The 23,785-nt window shown below is 32.3% G+C and overlaps 1 protein-coding gene across 2 annotated transcripts in view; it reads left to right on the forward strand.

Moving 5' to 3' along the window:
* The first annotated feature begins 1,015 nt into the window (after positions 1-1,015).
* LOC111624827 (RNA exonuclease 4-like) overlaps positions 1,016-23,785 on the forward strand; it is a 47,856-nt gene continuing 25,086 nt past the window's right edge. The window contains exons 1-2 of one of the 2 annotated variants that reach the window (XM_023367782.1): positions 1,016-1,131; positions 15,025-15,141. In XM_023367782.1, the coding sequence (XP_023223550.1) occupies positions 1,081-1,131; positions 15,025-15,141 (168 nt within the window). In that variant the 5' untranslated portion in view covers positions 1,016-1,080. Of the gene's footprint in view, positions 1,132-1,254; positions 1,305-15,024; positions 15,142-23,785 lie in introns of those variants that run through there. The other variant, XM_023367783.1, reaches the window with a different exon arrangement.

A 23,785-nucleotide genomic window follows, 5' to 3' on the forward strand; every position in this document is an offset into this window, starting at 1 on the left:
CAACTAAATTTAATGAATGAGAGAGATGCACGAGGTACAGAAAAAGCTCTAGAATTTATTTTCCTTAAATTTACGATTTATGTATCCGTTTGTCATAAAAATTTGTCTTTCCACTTTTTTCCCGAGACTACAAATATTCGAGTACAAAGTAACTGGTTTCCACTTTTTTCTACCTAAAAAGTAGTTAAATAATTAAGCGATTAGGGAATTGGGGACGTAAACAAAACCCGACGAAAGAGCCGAAATTTTACTTAAACAAAAGCTTAACCGAACCAATCTCTAGCCGAGTACAGTGGGGACTGATTTCTTCGAAATACTGTATTAGATGTAATAAAGACAGAAATTTTTCCAGTTCGACAAGAGTGACCGAAAAGTTGTAAATTTTGGAAAATTTCGAGGCCAACCCGTCGATCCACGCTCGGACGGGTTGGCCTCGTAGAGTTTTTCGAGTTTGTTAATGCCTAAGTACGGGTCAGTTTCCCGTAAAATACCTGTCGGAAGGCATTATTTTCCTGTGCGCGCGAATGGCTATTCCATCTACGGCCGCCTACTCGGATGCATGCGTCCAATATATCGTTCATTCGGAGCCTTCAGAAGCTGCATATTCCACATAAAACAGTGGTAGAAAGAAGAAACGATGACGGCAGGCCGCCTAGCGCTCAAGGTAGCAGCCTACCGCTCTGGGGGAGCCGGGATTGAATCCGAACGCGGTCGAAAAGTTCCCAGGAATTTTTCGGGGATGGTCCGTCCGGATATATCGAGCTCTGTCCCTCACCGTCTGGCGAACCCATAATAGGCTTGCTAAAAGAGGCCCTCTTACTTCCCACAGGGCTAAGAGTTGAAAATAACATAAAATCTAAGTAATACTTAATCATACCATAAACAAATTATGTTGATAGATATAATATGATTTATAATTTATTTTTGTAAGTAAATTTATAATACTGTATTTTCAATGTTCGACTGAAAGTTTTCGAAAATGAAGTAAAAATTTTAAGTTCAATTTCCGCTTTAGGAAAAAATTTAGCGCCATCTCCATCAGTTTGGGAATGATAACAAACGACAGCAAAATTATATTACATGGTGTCAAAAAATTCTATGATGGAAAATGAAGAAAAAAACAGTAAAAAGGTAATATTAAATTTTGTAAATTTGTTATTAATTTTTTTAAAAAAAATTTTATATATCTTTTTTAGAATTTAAATATTGCTCGATCCGGAACCACGTGTATCGCACGTGGATTCATTTTAACAAGTTTGAGGTTTATAAGCAGTGATATGTTTTGAAGATTAAATCTTATAAAAGTATTCTGAAATGAATAACTAATGTTTCATATATATATATATATAAACAGATTTGTTTACAAATTTTATGAATGTAATGAAATTATTTCTCAAAACTGATGATCATTGATCTGTTAACTGTTCCATTGGGAATTAATCCGATTAGATCAATTATATTTAATTAATAAATATATAGATTACGTATTACAATTCTTTATTATCAGAATTCCAGATGCTTTTTAATGACAATTCTTATAAATAATTCTCTTCAGATTATAGGAATATGTTTTATTGGACTGATTTCTTTAAATATTTAAAGAATTTGCATCAATAAAGCATAATTTCTTTATAATTTGGGAGTAGATTGGCGATTATGTACAAGATTAGTTCTTTAACATAAATTTTCAAATTTCAACTAAGCCATACTTAATTGAATTTTGGAGTAAGTGGAATAAAGCAAAAATATATTTTACTGACAAGGGGACAGCATGACATTAGAGTCACTGATTTTGATCAAACTTGATGAAATTATAGTTCATCCCGAATGACTGACATGTGCCAAGCAACCTTAGCTACTATCCTACACACCAATGATATGTCATATCCATGTGTCCACATTGATACACTGGAAACTAAATGCACTACACAATGGCCACCATGATAGAGAGGACTGTTACATCGTAACCTTCCACCCCTTCCTGAGGTTGGTATTTAAATCAATAGCCAAATAAAAAGGCCCATAAATAATACAAGAGATGTCTCACAATTTTCACTCTCCTTAGGAATGTGAAGGATCTGCCTATCCCCATAAACTTCTGGGAGTGTACTGTTCCTCAGAAAGACAAGAGATTCAATAGGAACCTTGTGTATATAGGCTCCAGAAAAAACCAGTAGATAAGAGGCTGCAAGAGCTTGCCACTGACATAAGTCAAGGCTCTCTACAACCCTGTCATTATAAGTTGTAGATCCAGATATACAGGCATGCTTACAAAATACTAGCATCCTAGTAACAATGCAATACATAGAAAGGCTTAGATATTTAGAAGCTTTAGAAATTTTTTAAGCAAATATAAACATCACATGTCAATCATAAGGAGGAGCTTTCTCTCTTGGCAGCTTGGCAGGCCCTATACAAACCAGTGCTTAGTTTTTGTTGTTGTCCTACAAAAATATAAAGTGGCACTGTGACCCACTTTATATTTTTATGTGGCCCATTGCATCCTCAATTTTTTAGATTTATTTTCATTTATTTTGGTAAAGTATGTCATAAAAATTATTCTTGTTTTACTGGATACACTTTGATGTGACAATGACATAATTGATGTTGTATTTGTAACTGTCCAATCAAAAAAGTTGCTGGCGTGGTCTGTCATTTTGATTGTTTTAGTTTCAAAGATTTTCGTAATAAAGTGATGTTGTTAGTGATAAAGAATGGGTACCTTTTATCAAGTGGATGAAAAAGACACATAATCCCTCTTTTCAAAAGAGTTTCATCCATTTTTAGTGACTTAAGGCTAGGCCTAATGCCAAAGTGGAAAGGGCTAATTTATTCTCTATAGAAATAAAGAATAAATTAGACCCTGCCATTTCGGCATTTTTACTAATTATAGGTATATAATACAGACAAGTTTATATATTTCTTTTGCTAACATAATAATTTAAATATTTTCAACCCCCAATTATGTTCATAATTATTTCATCAACTTTAAATTTATATTTTTAATAACCCAGCATTTGATCATGGCATCTAATTCTAAGAAAACAAGAACAGAAGAAAAGAGAAAATTCATTATCTTTTGGTCAGAAAAATATTTCGTAATTGAAACTTGTAATAATATTATTTGCCTTATTTTTAATGATAAAATTGTTGTGTGAAATTGTGCATTTTCAGAGTTTATTAAAAAGAAAAGAAGAATTTCCTGTGAACTTTGAAAAATATAGTACATTTTGTTAAAAGATTTAACAATGAGATTTTCTGACTTCAGAAAATAAAAACTGAATTAAAATTGTTTAGTGATCCATTTTCATTTAATTATGTGAAAGCAGCAGCTGGATACCATCTAGAACTCATTGATTTTCAAAGCAGGAAATCTTTGAAAACTGATCATAGAGAACATTCCATTCTTGAATTNTAATCCGATTAGATCAATTATATTTAATTAATAAATATATAGATTACGTATTACAATTCTTTATTATCAGAATTCCAGATGCTTTTTAATGACAATTCTTATAAATAATTCTCTTCAGATTATAGGAATATGTTTTATTGGACTGATTTCTTTAAATATTTAAAGAATTTGCATCAATAAAGCATAATTTCTTTATAATTTGGGAGTAGATTGGCGATTATGTACAAGATTAGTTCTTTAACATAAATTTTCAAATTTCAACTAAGCCATACTTAATTGAATTTTGGAGTAAGTGGAATAAAGCAAAAATATATTTTACTGACAAGGGGACAGCATGACATTAGAGTCACTGATTTTGATCAAACTTGATGAAATTATAGTTCATCCCGAATGACTGACATGTGCCAAGCAACCTTAGCTACTATCCTACACACCAATGATATGTCATATCCATGTGTCCACATTGATACACTGGAAACTAAATGCACTACACAATGGCCACCATGATAGAGAGGACTGTTACATCGTAACCTTCCACCCCTTCCTGAGGTTGGTATTTAAATCAATAGCCAAATAAAAAGGCCCATAAATAATACAAGAGATGTCTCACAATTTTCACTCTCCTTAGGAATGTGAAGGATCTGCCTATCCCCATAAACTTCTGGGAGTGTACTGTTCCTCAGAAAGACAAGAGATTCAATAGGAACCTTGTGTATATAGGCTCCAGAAAAAACCAGTAGATAAGAGGCTGCAAGAGCTTGCCACTGACATAAGTCAAGGCTCTCTACAACCCTGTCATTATAAGTTGTAGATCCAGATATACAGGCATGCTTACAAAATACTAGCATCCTAGTAACAATGCAATACATAGAAAGGCTTAGATATTTAGAAGCTTTAGAAATTTTTTAAGCAAATATAAACATCACATGTCAATCATAAGGAGGAGCTTTCTCTCTTGGCAGCTTGGCAGGCCCTATACAAACCAGTGCTTAGTTTTTGTTGTTGTCCTACAAAAATATAAAGTGGCACTGTGACCCACTTTATATTTTTATGTGGCCCATTGCATCCTCAATTTTTTAGATTTATTTTCATTTATTTTGGTAAAGTATGTCATAAAAATTATTCTTGTTTTACTGGATACACTTTGATGTGACAATGACATAATTGATGTTGTATTTGTAACTGTCCAATCAAAAAAGTTGCTGGCGTGGTCTGTCATTTTGATTGTTTTAGTTTCAAAGATTTTCGTAATAAAGTGATGTTGTTAGTGATAAAGAATGGGTACCTTTTATCAAGTGGATGAAAAAGACACATAATCCCTCTTTTCAAAAGAGTTTCATCCATTTTTAGTGACTTAAGGCTAGGCCTAATGCCAAAGTGGAAAGGGCTAATTTATTCTCTATAGAAATAAAGAATAAATTAGACCCTGCCATTTCGGCATTTTTACTAATTATAGGTATATAATACAGACAAGTTTATATATTTCTTTTGCTAACATAATAATTTAAATATTTTCAACCCCCAATTATGTTCATAATTATTTCATCAACTTTAAATTTATATTTTTAATAACCCAGCATTTGATCATGGCATCTAATTCTAAGAAAACAAGAACAGAAGAAAAGAGAAAATTCATTATCTTTTGGTCAGAAAAATATTTCGTAATTGAAACTTGTAATAATATTATTTGCCTTATTTTTAATGATAAAATTGTTGTGTGAAATTGTGCATTTTCAGAGTTTATTAAAAAGAAAAGAAGAATTTCCTGTGAACTTTGAAAAATATAGTACATTTTGTTAAAAGATTTAACAATGAGATTTTCTGACTTCAGAAAATAAAAACTGAATTAAAATTGTTTAGTGATCCATTTTCATTTAATTATGTGAAAGCAGCAGCTGGATACCATCTAGAACTCATTGATTTTCAAAGCAGGAAATCTTTGAAAACTGATCATAGAGAACATTCCATTCTTGAATTTTATAAAGTTCATTCTTTCAATGAAATTGATAAAATTGTCAATTTATCTAGAAAACTGTTATGCATGTGGAGTAGTACTGTACATATTGTTGTGAACAATTTTTTTGGGCATGAAGAATATCAAAGCTGTTGAAAGACATAGGTTGAGTGATTTCCATTTAACTAACATTCTTAGAATTAAGACTAGTACCATAAATCCACGGCCAGATGACCAAGCGGTCAAGGTGGCAGCCTACCACTCTGGGAATTCGGGATCGAATCCAGACAGCTCGAAAAATCCCCAGGAATTTTTCACGAGGTGGTCCTTCCTCATATCTACAGTAACAACTCTAAGTAATTCGCTCCTGCTCTGCCAAATGGCACTACAGAGTACAAAGAGACTGTATCTTAATCATAGGAAGGTTGGGCACCCAGTAGTCATTGAGGTAAGATCGAACCTGAGTTGAATGCTTGGGCTCTGGCAGTACTACCCAGTGGGGACCAGCCTTCCTTGCTCTTGTCTTGAGTCCAGTTCTCTAACATTTACATACAGTTTTCACAGCTTAAAGATGTTTAACACACTCAATCACTGAGTGAAGCTTAACTTTGCCAAGCTGCAAATAAATGTGGGACCCGAGGGTTCCCACATTTATTTTAAATAGGCAGAGGGGCTCTAAGTTAGCCCTGCCCAGTTGAAATCCGAGCATTAGGTTATAGCCTACTTTTGTATGCTCCATTAATTCCTGTTTCAGGCCAACTTCAGTTGGTTACTGACCATAGTTGGTTTTAAGACTGGACTATGGCCAGTCCCTCAGGTGAGAGGGACAGCTGGGACTCAGGCAAGAGTGGCCCATTTCCAGCTGCAAACCAAACTTACTGTTGGCTTTGCAATAGTTGCTGCATTTCAGCAGTGTCATTTTGCACTCTTTGCGCCATCGAAGTCTGGCTTGCCGCCTTATAATGGGGGGGAAATATGGCCAAACTCATAGCGCCTGTAGCATTGGGTCAAGGCAAGACTTCCCAGACCCAATTCCTGGTCCACCCAACATGGACCTTGCCCCTTTCAAGGAACCTCTTAAACAGGGGAGCCATCACCTCACAGACCCAATTGAGGAGGCCCCCTTTCTCTTTAAGGGAAAACTAAGCTTCAGGTCATCGACCTTCATGCCTAAATTGTTTTGGACAGAGATAATCTCTGCCAGTTTGTCTTTACTGATGTTCTCTTGGACATCATAAATTATAACTCTTGGAACATGCTTCTTTGGCAATCGACAGATGACTGCCTTATTTAGCACCTTCCTTTCCATCAATTCCTTCTGAAGTACTTGGATGTCCCTATGGAATGTGACCTCAATAAGGACGCCATTCCTTCTTATCTGGTGGACATTCCTCACCCCTACCTTTAATTTGGCAGGATTGGTGTTTTTCCTGATATGATTGTGGATCATGTCACTGCTCTCCTTTCCATCCTTTGGATACATGAGGAGAACATGTTCCGACAAAGGCACGGGAGACTCCCGCTTCAGCTTTGGGGTTCACATGCAACCTCTGCATATGTCCCCTTTTATGTCATTGCAAGACTTTCCTTTACTGTTCTTACAGGTCTTTGTGGGATGGTCCATCCAGATATGTCAAGCCCCATCTCTCACCACCCGGCTGCTCCATTGTGGGCCTGGCTGAGCCCTTAATGGGCTTGCTGTAAGAGGCCGTCTTAATGCCCACAGAGTGGAAGGAGTTAAAAAAAAAGAACCACAAAAGCATATATTAACAATATTATAAAAAAAAGTAATGTCAAAAAAAGCATAGAATTTATTTTATTTTGTGCAAGTATAATTTCTTTATTTTTACTGTCAACAATACAGTATTTTTTGTAATTATATATATGTTATGGACAAAGTGATTAATCAGGCATTATTCATAATGACCCAATAGGGCAGGCAGTATGATAAATATTGATTAATTTATCAAATTAACCGGTCATTATGAATACTGCTATCACCTAGTCAGGCAAAGTGATAATAATAAGTTGAGGAGTGATCATCTGACATACGCTAGCCAATCTGCACTCTGAATTGCATGTGCGTATGGTGTTTAGTACAGAATTTTAAATTTGGTTTAAAAAAAACTCCACTTATTTCATTTAGAAATATTTATTTTTTATAAATTATATCAAAGTACTATTAACTATATTAATTAAACTAATATTAACGAAAAGTATTATTAACAATTTTTGGTATAAATTATATAAAAAATTAAATGTTTTTTAGTTTATTTATTTGAGCAATTAAGGTTTTCATGACATTTGGAATTACATAATATTTTTTCTTTGGTAGCATTTGCATCTATTAGATTTTCAACCAATTTTTCAGCAGTATCAACTATAGTTGTGGCCTTCAGAAATTGATGACATTCTTGCACATTCTCTAAGCGAGATTTCTGCACCTGGTACATCTCCAACAGAAATGAAGTTTTCTTTACAAACAGTAAATTGGTTTCTGGAATATAATAGATTAATATGCCATATTTGGTACCCAGTTTGTAAAGGTTTTTATCTTTAATCGCAACAACGACACCTAAAATATTTTTTCCATCACTGCGGTCTCGATCTACATCAGGTACACGAATCCTTACTGTATCACCAACATTAGCTGCTGTGTATTTGGAATTTGATGTATTAATAATTTTTTCTGCTTGCTTTTTAAGATTAAACAAAGCCCTTGTTTTAGACACACTTCTTATTTTTTCTTATATTTTTTGGATCAATTGTTTGGATTGTTTCTTCTTCATTCACCAATTCTGTAATACTAATAACATCCTGGTTTAGATTTTTTTTTATGTGAAGATGATGTAGATCTTTGAACTTCATCAGTTATATTGCTATGTAAGGGTGGCATTATCAAATAATCTTTCATAATGTTTTCTTGGATGGTTCCTGGACTTTCATAGTTTGAGCAACTTTGACTTACTTCGTCGATAGTTTTAAAAAGTCTCTCTAGATCCTCTTCCGTATTAACGTTGATCAACGATTCGTTGGATATAAAATTCTTTAGTCCAACTTTTAACTTTGCTCCAAACATGGCCTTATAGGGGCTGCAGTTTATACCAGTATGATGTGCTTGATTTTTCATCAAGTTGTACAAAACATAATCCTTCCGACCATTTGTTAGTATTGTTAGTTTCCAACCAAGAAGTAAAGATATTTTCTACGTCTTGATTACATCTTTCTACTGAACCCTGACTTTGTGAGTGCCTGGGCTTTCCATGCACCATTTTTAACTCAGACCAGATATTGGACCACAATTCTTTGATGATATTATTGGTGAATTCTCTGCCATTATCGCTTTGTAGAATACTCAGTGCATCGAAAATTGTAAAAATGTCTAAAAGAACATATGCTACTTCTTCAGCCCTTTTGGTTTTTAATGGTAGTAGTTGAACAAATTTAATTAGATGGTCTTGATACACGAGTATAAATTTATATTCCTCATCATCTTGCAACTGCATATCTATAAGATCGACCTGACATCTCGAGTTCATTTTATTACATAAAACTGGTTTAACTACCAAGCCTTTCTTAGGAACATTTTTTTTTTTTGACAGATTTCACACAAGTTCAAATAAATTAGGATCATCTCCCTTGTAATATTTTTATATTTCGTACTTAATTCTTTTTCCATACGGTTTCTATCACCATGTCCAATAGCAATATGGGCATCGTGCAATATCTGAAATATTTCTTCTGTGTGAACATAATATTTAATCGCATTACCTTCTTTTACAGGCATAATTAATTTTTCTAAATTTCCGATAGATGCAACGTCATATCTACGTAAACGCTGATATACTTCTGGTAACTTAGAAGTAACTGCTTCCTGCTGCTTTGTAATTGTCACAAGTCTTCAAAGTTTGTATTCTATGTCAACTACCTAACATATTTGTAAACATATTGTAATCTTCTGGTTTTATTTTAATAAAAGTGATACAGGCACCCATGGGGCCTCCCATGCCTTCCTTTCAAACTTTACTATTACCCTTTCTTTTCACACTTTGACCTCTTGCTTTCTTCTTCTTTCCATTTCCAAATAGGGCAAAGTCCATAACCACAAACGGACAGCTCTCTTATCTCTTTAACTCGGTGTTTAACTTGGTGTTAACTTAGAAGTAACTTTCATTTTTGACTTTTTCATTTTTTGTATCATTGACAAATATGCTGATTTTGTAAAAATTTGATTGTTGTCACCTTTTTCTGCTATTAACTCTTTTAATCGGTTGTTGAAGTGATTATTCATATCACTTAATGGTTCCTCCATGATCGTTACTTTTATCAAAGAAGAAAGATTAACTACTGGTCACATAAATTTAAAATTCGGTACTAAATGCAATACGCATGCACAAGTAAGATGTAAGTTCTGATTGGCTAATGTATGTCAGATGATCACTCCTCAATGTATTATTATCACTTTGCTCGACTAGGTGGTAGCAGTATTCATAATGACCGGTCAATTTGATAAATTATTGAAATTTATTACAATGCCCGTATTAATCACTTTGTTCATAACATATATATTGTTATTAAAATTCGATATTCATATTTTGAACTTTTTAAAAGGGTATACAGTGGGTGATCGGTTAACGAACAGTTCGGATAGCAAACAAATTGGATAACGAACACTTTCGCAAAAGATTTTTATGATCGGAACACATGTTTGGATAACAAACACTTTACTGAACAAACATAAAAATAAGCGACGGAAAATAACGAATACTGATTGATTTTCCCTTGTCTTCAGATAACAATTCAAACCTTTCGAAAAAAATCTCCATGGGAGATGTCAACATCGATGCTCAACCCAATACCAATCGGATAGTATCCCTCTGAATTTTGAAACTCTTCCTTGTAATTCCAACTTTTTGTTTACCTTTCTGACAAATAATTTTTTATAGTCTTCACGAGACTGTCGGACAGGTAATTGTTAAGTTTTGCATCGGGTTTATTTACGAAAGGTGAAAGTTTAACTGTCCCATTGGATATTTGTTAACATTTTAATACCAAATTTTGAATTTCATCCGGGCCTTGCATTTAAATAATTTTTTGTGGGCTATTTGATTTCTGTTCTCTGAATTTTTTTTAGTGCTTTTCTGAACTTTTTATTTAAAAAAGAAACTCTATAATATTATGGAGCCTAAAAAGAGGAGTGTCAAGGACTATGCTCACTGTAGAAACCAAGTAAGAGATAATAGCCAAGGAAGAAAGTGTGTTCAAGATGTCTAATGTTGCTAGGCAGTATGGCTTGAACAGGTCTACAGTAGGCACAGTCTTAGCTATGAAAGATATATCAAGAAGTCTCAAGCTACTAATGGAATAATGAAAATCACATCTGAGAAATAAAAAGCATTTTAGGGCTCATAATAAAACTTGAAACTGATCTGACAAAAGAAGAACTCCAAGAACTCTCAAATGAAGAATACCAAGAAATTCAGCGAGATGTGTTTTATTTTGAAAAAGAAGAAGGTTGACATCTGCTACTAAAGGTCTTTTGAAGAAGTGGGAGAATGTAAGAACAACGATCATCCAAGTGGCATGCAAACCAGAATAGTGTTAATGAGATTGGGGATCTCTACAATTACAATACTATTAATTACTTCCAAAAAATCTTGAAGAAAAAAAAGCAATCGACACATTTTTACTATTATATATAAATAAACATAGTAAAAAAATATTTATTTTTCACTTTTTGGAGTCTCCGGAACAAATTAATCAAATTCCCATAAAAACCTATGGTAAATCGATAATCGGTTAATGAACTATTCAGATAAAGAACAAAGTCTTGGAATGTATTATGTTCATTAACCGATTACCCACTGTATTTATATTAATTACCCTTGTGGCCTGCTGAATATACCTAACTTTCTAATTTGGTCCATTAAGAAAAAAAGTTGGACAACCCTGTTGTAGGACCTCTTGCGCATTCACATACTGATGCATGACATTTTGTTCTATATTTTTTGTAATGTTAAGGCAGGTGTTCCAACTTCTGTTTGTTTAAAATTTGTTTGTTTTTTAATGGACATTGGATGTTATTCATTATTTAATGAACATTCGATGTTTTATGTTTGAAATTGTGTTCAATTAACGAAACAGTGGGATTCACCTGGAGCAGGATTCTGGAGGAGCCCAAAAATGTTTGTGCACTATATATATGTTACCAACACCAATCAATAAGTTTATAGTGTAATTTATAAAATAACTTATCCTTTCTCTTTCCAGAATGTTGATTTTTCCTCCTAGGACGCCATTGAATATTATCTTCCATGGTATTAAAGTAGGAAACCTCTTCACATTTTGTATTGCACTCTTATAAATCAATACTAGATTTGATGTTTACATCTTCCCACATGCAATCATTCTCAGTGCTGTTTGAAGCATCAAAAATGTAACAGAAAGAAGACTGCACAATTTTTTTGGGATTCTTGGGATTTTTGTCCAGTACTTATGATTTTAATAGACTAATGAGATCAATCTAATAATACAAATATTCAGCTAAGTTGACCTCTTAAATATTTAGTATTATGATTATTGGTCTAATAAAATCATTAAAATGACAAAATGGAATTAATGACAATGAAATAAGAGGCATGACAGTACAGGTCACTAATTATGATATGCTATGTTGAATCTAAAACACATTCTATTTTTAGAGATACTAAAACTTGAAAACAGTGCATCTTACATTTGAGTAAATATGGTATATTTATTGTTACTGATAGAAGTGTATGCAAGCACAAAAGTTGGAAGGCTACTGAGTTATATCATATGTTAAATTTTGTGAGTATAATTGAATAATTGATTTTATAGTTGTTATATGATAGTAATCCTGAAGATGTTAAATAAACTGATAGAAGTAGTTTGTTTTTTCTGTTGTGAATTTTCTTAAAATAAGAAATACACCTGAATTTGCTGTAAGAAATGTGTTAACTGAAAAAGAAAATAATTCAAAACTAAAATATAAAATAAATACTGTTATGTTTGTTGATATAAAAACAAATTTATTGTAAATCTTTGCATTTCATCACTAAAAGTAATAGAATTTTATGTATCAAAATAAAAAAGTATGGTGTTTTTAAAATTTTTGAAATTGGAATAATACATTTTGAGTTTCTCATAGTAACATCATAATTAAAATAGTCCCAAATTTTTCCTTTTGATCTACTACTAGCATGCAATTCTTTAGGTTCCATTGTGCTTTACAATTTTACAAAACTAAAAGTCTTCACTTTAGTTTGGTTGCCTTGGTGTAAGAAAACAGTGGGTGATTGGTTAACGAACATAATCCATTCCAAGAATATGTTTACTATCCAAATTATTTCTTAACTGATTATCAATTTACCATAGATTTTTGTGGGAATTTGATTAATTCATCCTGGAGACCCCAAAAAATAAATAAAAAATTATATATTTTCTTACTATGTTTATTTACATTTAATAACAAACTAAAAGCACTTTCTTCAATTTTTTATGGATGGCACATCTTTGTTTCTCAGATGCAATTTTCATTACTTTTTTATCTGCTTGATTCTTTTTGATTATATCTTTCTTAGCTAAGATTGTATCTACTGTAGATCTGTTAAAGTCATCTCTATAATATCAGACATCTTCTGCCCATTCTTTACCTTGGCTGTTATCTCTTGCTTAGTTTCTATAATGAACACAGTTCTTGACACTCCACTTTTTTTTAAGCCCCATAATATTATCAGTTTTTTAAATAGAAAGTTCAGAAAGCACTTGCAAAAATTCAGAGAACAGAAATTAACTAATACAAAAAAGGTTATGTATATGTGAGATAGAAGAAATTCCCATATTAGAACTGGTCTTTAATACTAACATGATTCAAGAGACGTAATGATTGTTGTTCGTAGCTAACTGAGAAAGTCTCCCGTTACATTTTCTCGAAGGCAACATGACACTTTCTCATGATCTTTTAATCTCTGGACAGTCGATATTGTCCGTGAATATCACCAGAGACGGCCAAAAAAAGTCAGTCGTCATCTGTCCCTCCGTCAAAGGAAATCAGCATTGATTACTCCAGGAATTTTGTCCACCTTTGCCCATTTTGGATAACTTATGCCATCATTGTCATAGTGAATATTATAATGGGACTAATCACCATCGGAATTATTATCACCCAACGAGAGCTCCATTGGGAGATCACCAGGTATTTATGCAACTCGCGCTCATTATGTGAACTCTCTCTCTTTGTGAACAACTTTAGAACCTCTGTATCTTATCCAATTTATTTTTAATTAAATCCTTGTTAAGTGTTAATTGTAGTTCGAGTCTCTTCCACATGCTGTCTCTTGATCGGCTGACATTACGAATCTGTCTGTCCACTTACAGGACTGCTTGTGCGATGGTGTGACGTAGTAATTGCCGTCTCGGCTTCCGTGTTCCAATAAACACGGTGGTGGCAATCCTGACAGGGCACTAAAGAGGTGCCGACCCGAAAGGTCACATATACAACTGTGAAAGTTGTTCCATAAATGATAAACCATTTATAGATGCTATTAAAATATAGTTTTACAAATCTTAAACGCAGCATAACTTCTTGTATTTGTTCTGTCAAGTGTTCATTATCTGAACACGTTTGTTGTCTGAACATAAAAATCTTTCGTGAAAGTGTTCCTTGCCTGATTTGTTCACAGTCCAAACTGTTCATTAACTGATCACCCACTGTATATAATAAATTGTAATAAACAGAAACTATAATAAATTCGGCAACCTCCCTATAGTATGCACTTTGAAAAAGAATAAGAATTTTTAAACTTTACTAAAATCCAAATAATATATTGTTTCAAAGTATAAATTAAAACTGTTTTCAGGAGTTTTAGTTTCAGTTTTAGTTCATTTCTACTAATAGTTTTTAGTTTTGTTTTTAGTTCTAAAACAAAAATTTGGAGGACTAAAACCTATTAAACTGAATCTATATCAATATTAAGTGTATAAATTATATTTTTGTCCTGGTTTTTTAATCACAAATGGTTAAAAAATCAGGACATTTTTGTTTATGCATTTGTGATTATATAAAATTATTAAACAATCTGTATTCAATATTTGATTATTTAAATTTAACAATAAGAAATGAATTAAGCTGTAAAACTAAAATAACAAAGTATATTGTAGGCAAAAAACTAACTTGTTTTTATTATTTCAAGAAGGAAAAAGAAAATTAATATTTTGTGAAACCAAAACTTTTATTAAAAATTGATAAAATAAAAGATTATTTAAAATACATTAATTTACTGCTTCATTTACAAAGTAATGTACTGTACATATATTAAATATGAAAAATATATACTTTTTATGAAAAACTTTCATTTTCCAAAAGAGTATATTAATAATGTATAACATGTGGGAGACATTAGTTATAGAAGGTTTTTAAGCATATAATCAGAAGACTTAGCTATAAAAATTGATATTGTATAATAATTTAAAATTAATGTATACATCTAGAAGAGCATCTGTTTGAAGTCTATAGGCATAATGTAATTCACTCTTACATTATGCAAGATTTATTAGTTCACACTTGCTCTGAATGTTTTTTCAGATTTACTAATAAGTCTAGGAGAAAGTAATTTATTTTAAAATAATTTTTTAGAGGAAATTGAAAAATTCCATAATTCAAAATAAGAAAATGAAACTGAAGAAAAGTGATACGGTGTCGAATTATCCAAGATGTAGTTCAGTGTCAAGTAACTGGCAAAAACTAATGGAGGTAATTTTTGATTTAATTCTATTAAATTATTTTATGTTGATAATTTTGATAATTATCAAATTTTGTTTTGATTGATTAATTTTGTTTTCATTAATGCCTTTATTATTTATTATGATTTAAAATATATATAACATTTCAACTCAAGATTAAATTATGTAATTAACCAGGAAAAATTATTGTGTTAAGATTGCAGCTGTCTATTTTATTTTTATATTCAGTAATGTATATTTTTTTCTTTTTTTCTAAATATTAGTAAATAATGTAATATTAAATTAAACTTCAGTTAGTTTTGTAATTAGACTCTTTGCCAAGTTCATATCTTTACATAAAATTTAACTGTAACATGTCCCATTTATTATTAGGGGCTGCCCATGATGTCCATGCTGGAAGGGGGGATTATGACAAGGTGGACAAAGTTGGACACGGGGGTTGTGCTTCAGTGGACATCCATGTTATTTCATTACAGTTTATGCATTTTATTATATTTATTTCAAAATTTCTTATGTGAAGATTTCTTTTCAAAATACCTCTCTTCAGTTGTTAGCAAGGATACAGCAGAGTTTTCATTTTTAAATATTTTTAGCAAATTAATTAACAATATACTGTAATGTCGGTCTACTAATGTTTAAAAAGTTAGTATACCACATGGTGGAGAAATCTCTATAGGTTGATGTTTACCCTAAGGAATTTGGGTTATTTAATTCCTGGACATTTAGTCACTTATATGCAAGTATTACCATACTGCTGTACTGTTCATACATAGGTACTAATTGGTGAAGTCTATGCACACAGTTTAATCTGCCAAGTGGTCTAATAATTGTGGGAAGATTATTTCAGGATTCTGACACCACCCAGCAATAGTTTGAAAATTACTTGAGATTATCTTGAGGAAGATTTGAAGGTGTTTGCTGTGCTGTTCTTCAGACAACACAGCAAATACTGACAGATGGTTGAGCTGGTGTAGATGATAATCACACCTAAAGGACTGTTGGAGAAATAGCTGGAGTATCCAAGGAAGAGATTAGTGATGGCAGACAGTGAGCAAATAATGAAAAGCAGCTGGCCAAGACAAAATTCAGATGGACTGATCAAGACAGTGGGATCCTTCTATCTGAAACTTTATTTTTGGGTCTCTGACCCAAAGATAAAGTTCCAAATATAAGATTTATTGACCAATGACATTCTTGATCTGTCTCTTGGAACTGTCCTCCTTGACAGACATCCAGTCAAATGTAAAGTAAACTTTAAGTAAACAAATCTAAACCAAATTTTATAAAAAGAATTTTAAAAGAACATGCAAAGATTAATTTCTTTTTAACATTAATAAAATAATTTTAAAAAATTATTAAAAACGATGAAGTCAGATAATCAGTCTTTACTTGTTTGCACTATTAATTAACCAGTACATGGAAAAGTAATTCTCCAATCCTTTCTGACTTATGGAGGCTAAAAAATTCCAAGACCCTAATCTATTTACTTAAACTGGAATTAGAGCCAGGATTAAAAAATTAAAAGTCAAAAACAAGTTAACTTTGAAAGAAAAAATTGTTTTAGTTTACTCTATATTCAATACCCTAAATGCATTTCACTGTTATCGGCCTCCTCAGTAGGGCTTCTCATAAACAAACCATGATACAAGTTAGCCATCAGTGATAGACACATCACTCTCACAATTCACAATGTGTTTACAGTTTTTATATCTGATTAGACAGCATTCTGCGAGTATCACTCCATTATTTAAGTTCATTACATTATTTTGCATAACAATTGCGAAATGTTCCTTAAATTTTTCTTTTACAACATTTTTTCCCGATGTAAAATTTTTTTATTATTAGTATCAATATGACAATTATTCACATAACAATGCAAAAATACTGGAGAGGTATCAACTTTGAGCCATATCAAAGCCAGATGTTCTGACAGCCTCACTTGTAGTTTCCTTTTCGTTTCTCCAACATAAAACTTTGGCATGTTGCATGTACTTTGAAGTCTGTAGACCATTCCCTCCTCCTCCAATAATTTTTTTTTCATATAAGATCTTGTTACCAGTCCAAATAACCTATTTTTTTGGGTCGGAGCTAATTTAATTAAACTATTACAAAAGGTTTTTTAATATTTTTCAAAAAGACCCTTAATATATGGAAAAGAAACATACTTATTTGCTTCTTGTTTTTTCTTTACTTGATATCTGTTCTCTAAATATTCATCATACCAATTCTTTAGAAGTCTTCTCGGATAGCCATTTAACAAATATTTCTTGTTTACTTTGCTAACTTCTTTTTCTCTTATATCTGGTCTGGTCATTCTGGAAAAGATCTTACATATTTCCATCAAAAATATATTTCTCTTCAGGTTAATTGGACAATAAGATTTAAAGTTTACGACTTTTTTTGCACTGCAAGGCTTTTCATACTTACAATATTCTAAGTGATCGTTGAATCTAACAATTGTTATATCTAAGTAATTAAGTCTGCTAAGCTTTTCACTCTCATCAGTAAACTTAATACATTCATTTATCTTATTGGCTTGTTCTAATATTTTCTCGGGGGATGTTACTTTACTACTGTAAATGATCATTATATCGTCTACATACAGTGCGAGAAATACTATTCCTCCTAATCTTGAAAGAGTTTTATCTATATTTATCATGATGATTTATGCTAGTTTTGGGCCTATAACTGAGCCCATAGAGATAATTGGGCCTATTACTGGCTCTAATTCCAGTTTAAGTAAATGGATTAGTCTTGGAATTTTTTAGCCTCCATAAGTCAGAAAGTATTGGAGAATTATTTTTCCATGTACTGGTTAATAGTGCAAACAAGTAAAGTTCTTTTTAACAATTTAAGTGTGGCCAAGAAAGGTGGTCATATGAAAGGAATAACCTGTGCAAAATGCTTTTTCTATTTCCTATGCTTCTGAAGATGCTTTAATTTTGCAATTGGGATAAAAGCACTGTTATAACTTACTAGAAAGGTTGCAATCATATTTTAATCAGAGTTTTGCTTATAGTTATCACTATTTCAATAATTTCACATATGATTACACTGTTTGGTTAAGTTCTTGGTTAAGTATATTCTCTTTTCTCACACTTTATTTTAGAACTTTCTAAACTAATGAAGATCTCCTATGTAGATCAAAAATATTAGTCATAAATAAATGCTTACTGAAAGTAATTCAAGGTTCCACTGTGGTGATTTCTATTTTGTTTTGTTAAGACATTCAAAAATATTTTATTTACCAGAAATGCTTTTGTCTTTCCAGTATCCAGTATTAGTTCTTCAAAATACAACAATTACATATTCAAAAAATCCAGCAATGAGAGTTGCGTAACTTTCCTGGCTGTTATGAGTTTATATTTAAAAAATTTTTTTATATTATTATGCAAAATAAATAAAATTGTGTGTGGCACTATCTGTTATGAGATTTTGTTATAAAAAAACTTTATATTTTTAATTACTATAAAATGGCAAAAAGCTTAAGTTTGAGAGCAGGGATGAGTTTTATAAAAAAGTGTAAATGTTAATAACAAGTAAAATCTTTATTAAGTTCTACCCTCTCGAGATATGATATGACACCCCTTTATCTCCTCACACTCTTAACCTTTAACCACCAAAATTTAATAGCATCAATGCCCCTCACATACAAGCCACCATAAAACGATGGCTTGTATGTGAGGAACATTTCTTCCATTTCTTAATCTTTATTCCATTCTAAGATATTAAGCAAAATAGACACCAACATGCACATCCATGAAATTTTTTTTTTTTTTTACTTTTTTGAATCAAGAGATCTCAAATCTGGATATTTACAGAAAACTCAGAAGGTCAAATTTAACACAATTTCAATGCTTTCCCTTGTTATCTATATGTAACAGCCAGGAAAGTAAAATGGAGTGTATTCTTTTATAGTGGAATGTTGTTAAAATTATTTGAAACAGTTGAAAATCTAAACATTTTAAAACAAAAATTAGCAATCAATGTAATAAAATATTTGAATAAAATTAAAATGTAAATTATTTTACATAATAGATTAATTTTTTAATTTTATTCAAATGTTCTATAACAGGGCTTCTTAAACTTTTTTTATTCACGACCCCATTTATGATTGTGATTTTTTTTGCGACCCAAAAATATAAAATAAAGATATATACAAATTTGCAAAAACAATACAGTAGACCCCCCTATAACGCTTAGATACATTCCACGCTAATCGAATTTTACGTTGTAGGAATGATTAAATACATGAGCCAATTGCAGCCCGATAGGTGTGAACTTTATGGACTAAGGCTGTTTGAAAGGTTTTCTTATATAAAATTAACCGATTCTAGACTAATTCCACTCAGCATTTCCAAAACACGTATAATTTTTNAAACCTATGACACAAAGCATGCCTCATTTTCAAACTCTCACAAATTATTTTCAATATTTTGCATTAAAATCTCGTGACCCCAAGATTTCCCTAAGTGACCCCAAATGGGGTTGTGACACATAGTTTAAGAAGCCCTGTTTTATAACATTGATTGCTAATTTTAATTTTAAAATGTTGATTTCTAATTATTTTAAATAATTTTGAAAATACTTTGTCGTGAAAGAATGCATTCCATTTTCAAATACATAACTGTTCAGTTTTGAAGGGCTAATGATTCAGGAAATATGAAAATGACTCTGATGAATAAACTATTTTTGATTGCCTTAACCAAGCAGTATAATCAGATGTTTTCATATGTTTATAGGATCAACTTTAATGGAATTGAAAATTCACATTTTTAAGCTGCCTTATTGTGCTATTTGTCTTAACATGTAACTCATGTTGATGATGCACAATCATTATCAGTCCAACTACTGGCTTAAACATTAAACATTTGTTATTTTAATCATCATTTTGGTTACAGTAAAATAGTTCAAAATTCTGGCATTTTTTACTTCAATTATATTTAAGTTATACTTAAATTAAAAAACCTTCATACACAAATACTGAAACGCATATAAATTAACACTCAAAAAACCTTAACAGTCCAGTACCAAATATTTAATAGAAAACAAATGTTTTTGACTGTATTTTCGGTCTTCTTCAGGTTTAAAAAACCAGTGAGGTTTGAACAAGTGAATTCAAAGAACAAAAATTACAAAATTATTTTCAAAAAACCTGGAACAGCACAAGCAGATTTTTAAGACAATGGAACATTCTAAGCTTGCATGTTATCACTGTGACGGAATGGTATATGTAGTACAAATTTTGATATAAAGTAGAGCGTCGATTATCCGAAAGTCAATTATCTGAAACGTCAATTATCCGAAAGAATTCCAGTCGGAAAATTTAAATTTCGCCAATGCTGTGGCACTGCAATCTTTGGCTATGTCTTGGGCTACTCAAATATTTTATGTTTTTGATACTAAATTAACTTCTGAAGTATAATTTTTTATTGTTTTTATATTTTTCAATATATTTATTTTGTTTGTACAAAATAAAAAAATAATTTTTAACGATACAATAGTCTTTGTTAGCTTCGTAGGCTTAACATCGATGAAAATTCAACGTGAAGCGACACGCAAAGGAGAAAAATTTCAACATGGGATAAATTAATATATCTTTTCATACATAATCGGTTATCCGAAATATTGATTTTCTGAACAACCCCAGTCCCCAATTGATTCAGATAATTGACGCTCTACTGTAAATACATACATATACCAACAAAGGGAGGGTGGGGGTGTGGTTTTTAACTGCTGGTGCGGGGGTTGCCAGTTCCTTCGTAGCAGTACTTCCATGTGTGAGACATATTGATGGCATCCTTAGAGTTAATACAATTGGTATGTAACCCAGCTTTGTATATTTCCAGTGTCTCCATGTTTCGAAGGTGTTACACACGATGAGACATCCTGATCAGTTTGGCCTCCAATAGGTCAGTTCTTATGCCTGGGTCAGTGGCATAAGTGGAAAGAGTGTTGGTGTGCTTTTTATTATCGATATCGTATTTGTGTTCCTGCACTCTTTTGTTAAGGGAGCGTTTTGTGGACCCAATATATACCAACTCCCTTTGGAACCTGTTGTCCCATAGAGGAACCATGTGTATCCCGGCACGTGTTTTTTTTTATTTTATTGAACTTGTCATTGCTGCTGTGAAGTAGTCCGTATACAGTGCTGGTAATGCAATGTATACGGACTAATGTAATCTTGTATGCAATCTTTGTGTTGGTAAAGGAGGCAATAGCAAACCTAAATAGCACATAGTTGCAGACAGTGGTAGAGGACAACCACCATTTCAATTCCATTTACAGAGAGATTGTGTAAGTTCGCTGTCCTGGTGGAGATTGGGGACTTAAAATCCCACTTCTTGGCACCAGTGTAAGTTTGCTGACTTTTAGAGGAGGATCGTTAATTCCGTGTCAGGATGATCTAGGGTCGTTCGCATGTGGGTGTGGTGGAGGAGACAGAGATGACAAGAATCTCACAAAAACCCATTTATTTTAAACATAAAATAACTTACACTATGAAACAAAAATGTTCTTAATCTGTTCTACGTTGTTCCTAAAAATATTCGTGTTGATCTCATTGACCTGCATGGGCGATCCAGAATATTTTTGTGTTTACATTGGAACATTTTTGATACTAGATGTCGCTATGTGTCACAATTTTTATATTAAAATGAACTTTTAAAATATAATTTTTTTGTTTCTATATTCAATATATTTATTTTGTTTGTGCAACATAAAAAAATAATTTTTAATGATACAGTAAACATGATTATTATTTTAAAAAAAAATTTTTTTAGGCTTAACATTGATGAAAATTCAACATGGCGTCATAGGCAACAAATAAAAATTTCAACATTGAATAGGTTAAACACAATCAGCTGTTTGGAAGTCCTGAGTGTCAATGTTGTTTTGTGGTTTGTCGATTGAAGGTGGTCAAAGGGAAGTGGTGTTAATCAGTTCTTAAGGCTGGTGGGGAGACAGTTGGTGTGGCGACACGGCCCTCAGAAAAGACAGGAAAAAATGTTCTTTTGTGTGTTGACACACGGCGTCTTCATGATTCAGAACTTCACTATCCGAGTGTCTGACTAATCAAGTTCAGTTGCACAGTTTACAGAAAGTGAGTGTGTCCTTGAAGATTGGGAATTATATCAATCTCCGTTCTCTGATTTGTTTATTCTGATTGGCTCCACGTCCCCTTTTTCCTGCTCCGCAATTGGTCCCTCGACTGTCCCTAAGCGAAAGACAACTCCTATTTGAGTCACGAGAAAGATCCGCTTCAAAGAATCTACTTGACACCAGCCGTTAACTCTGGATGGAAAGTGCTGATAGAACTTTGGAACCTGTGCTCATATTTTTCCCCCCATTGTTGTCTAGTCTGTGTTGAAATTTAACGATTTGACACGATGTCCCTTTTCATCATTAATCTATCCTCTTTCCAAAATTTCTATGTTCTAATTATTTGTAGACGAGCTCCTTGTCAAAGGTCCATCTCTACTGGAGGACATTTGTTTACAATTATTAATCATTTATAATTATTGCGTTCTGTTTCCATCAATAGTACATTTTTTCCTCGTCTCAGTTTCATATGACTAGCACAACTAATCCAATCTTTGATCAGTTTTTAACAATGGACGATTTTGCTAGTTTTGTTTTAATAAGTTTCTAATAATAAATGTTTAATTTCAACCTGTTTTTTGGGATTTCACAATTGCCTCCTGCACCAACACAATTGCCTTCTGCACCAACACAAAGATTGCATACAAGAGACCCAGCACTGTATATGGGCTACTTTGCAGCAGCAGGGACAAGTTCAATAAAAAATATGTGCCGGGTGTATACATGGTTCCTCTATGGGACAACAGGTTCCAAAGGGAGTTGGTATACATTGGGTCCACAAAACACTCCCTTAACAAAAGAGTGCAGGAACACAAATACAATATCGATAATAAAAAGCACACCAACGCCCTTTCCACTTATGCCACTGACCCAGCATAAGAGCTGATCTACAGGAGGCCAAACTGATCAGGATGTCTCATTGTGTGGAACATCTTCGAAACCTGGAGACACTGGAAATACAAAGCTGGGTTACATACCAATTGTATTAACTCTAAGGATGCCATCAAGAATTTCTCACACATGGAGGTACTGCTATGAAGGAACTGGCAACCCCTGCACCAGCAGTTAGAAACCACACCCCCACCCTCCTTTTGTTGGTATATGTATGTAGTTATATCAATATTTGTACTACATATACCATTCCGTCACCGTGGTAACACGCAAGCTTAGAATGTTCCATTGTTTTAAAAACCTGCTTGTGCTGTTCCAGGTTTTTTGAAAATAATTTTGTAATTTTTGTTCTTTGAATTCGCTTGTTCAAACCTCACTGAATTTTTTTAAACCTGAAGAAGACTGAAAGTATGATCGAAAACATTTGTTTTCTATTAAATATTTAGTACTGAACTGTTGAGGTTTTTTGAGTGTTAATTTATTTAAGTTATACATTTTTTAATTGTTTTGATGTATTTTTTTTTGTTAGAGTTAATAAAAATGTAATTTTCACTTACTGTACTCTGTTATATTTCAGAAATAATAATTCAAGATGAATTTTATAAATTTATCATTAGTATTTTTATAAGTATATTTATAACAAATTTAGAAGTTATCTAATC

The sequence above is a fragment of the Centruroides sculpturatus genome, unplaced genomic scaffold (genome assembly GCF_000671375.1).
Source record: "Centruroides sculpturatus isolate CEXI.00-Female unplaced genomic scaffold, Cexi_2.0 scaffold394, whole genome shotgun sequence".
NCBI lineage: Eukaryota > Metazoa > Arthropoda > Arachnida > Scorpiones > Buthidae > Centruroides > Centruroides sculpturatus.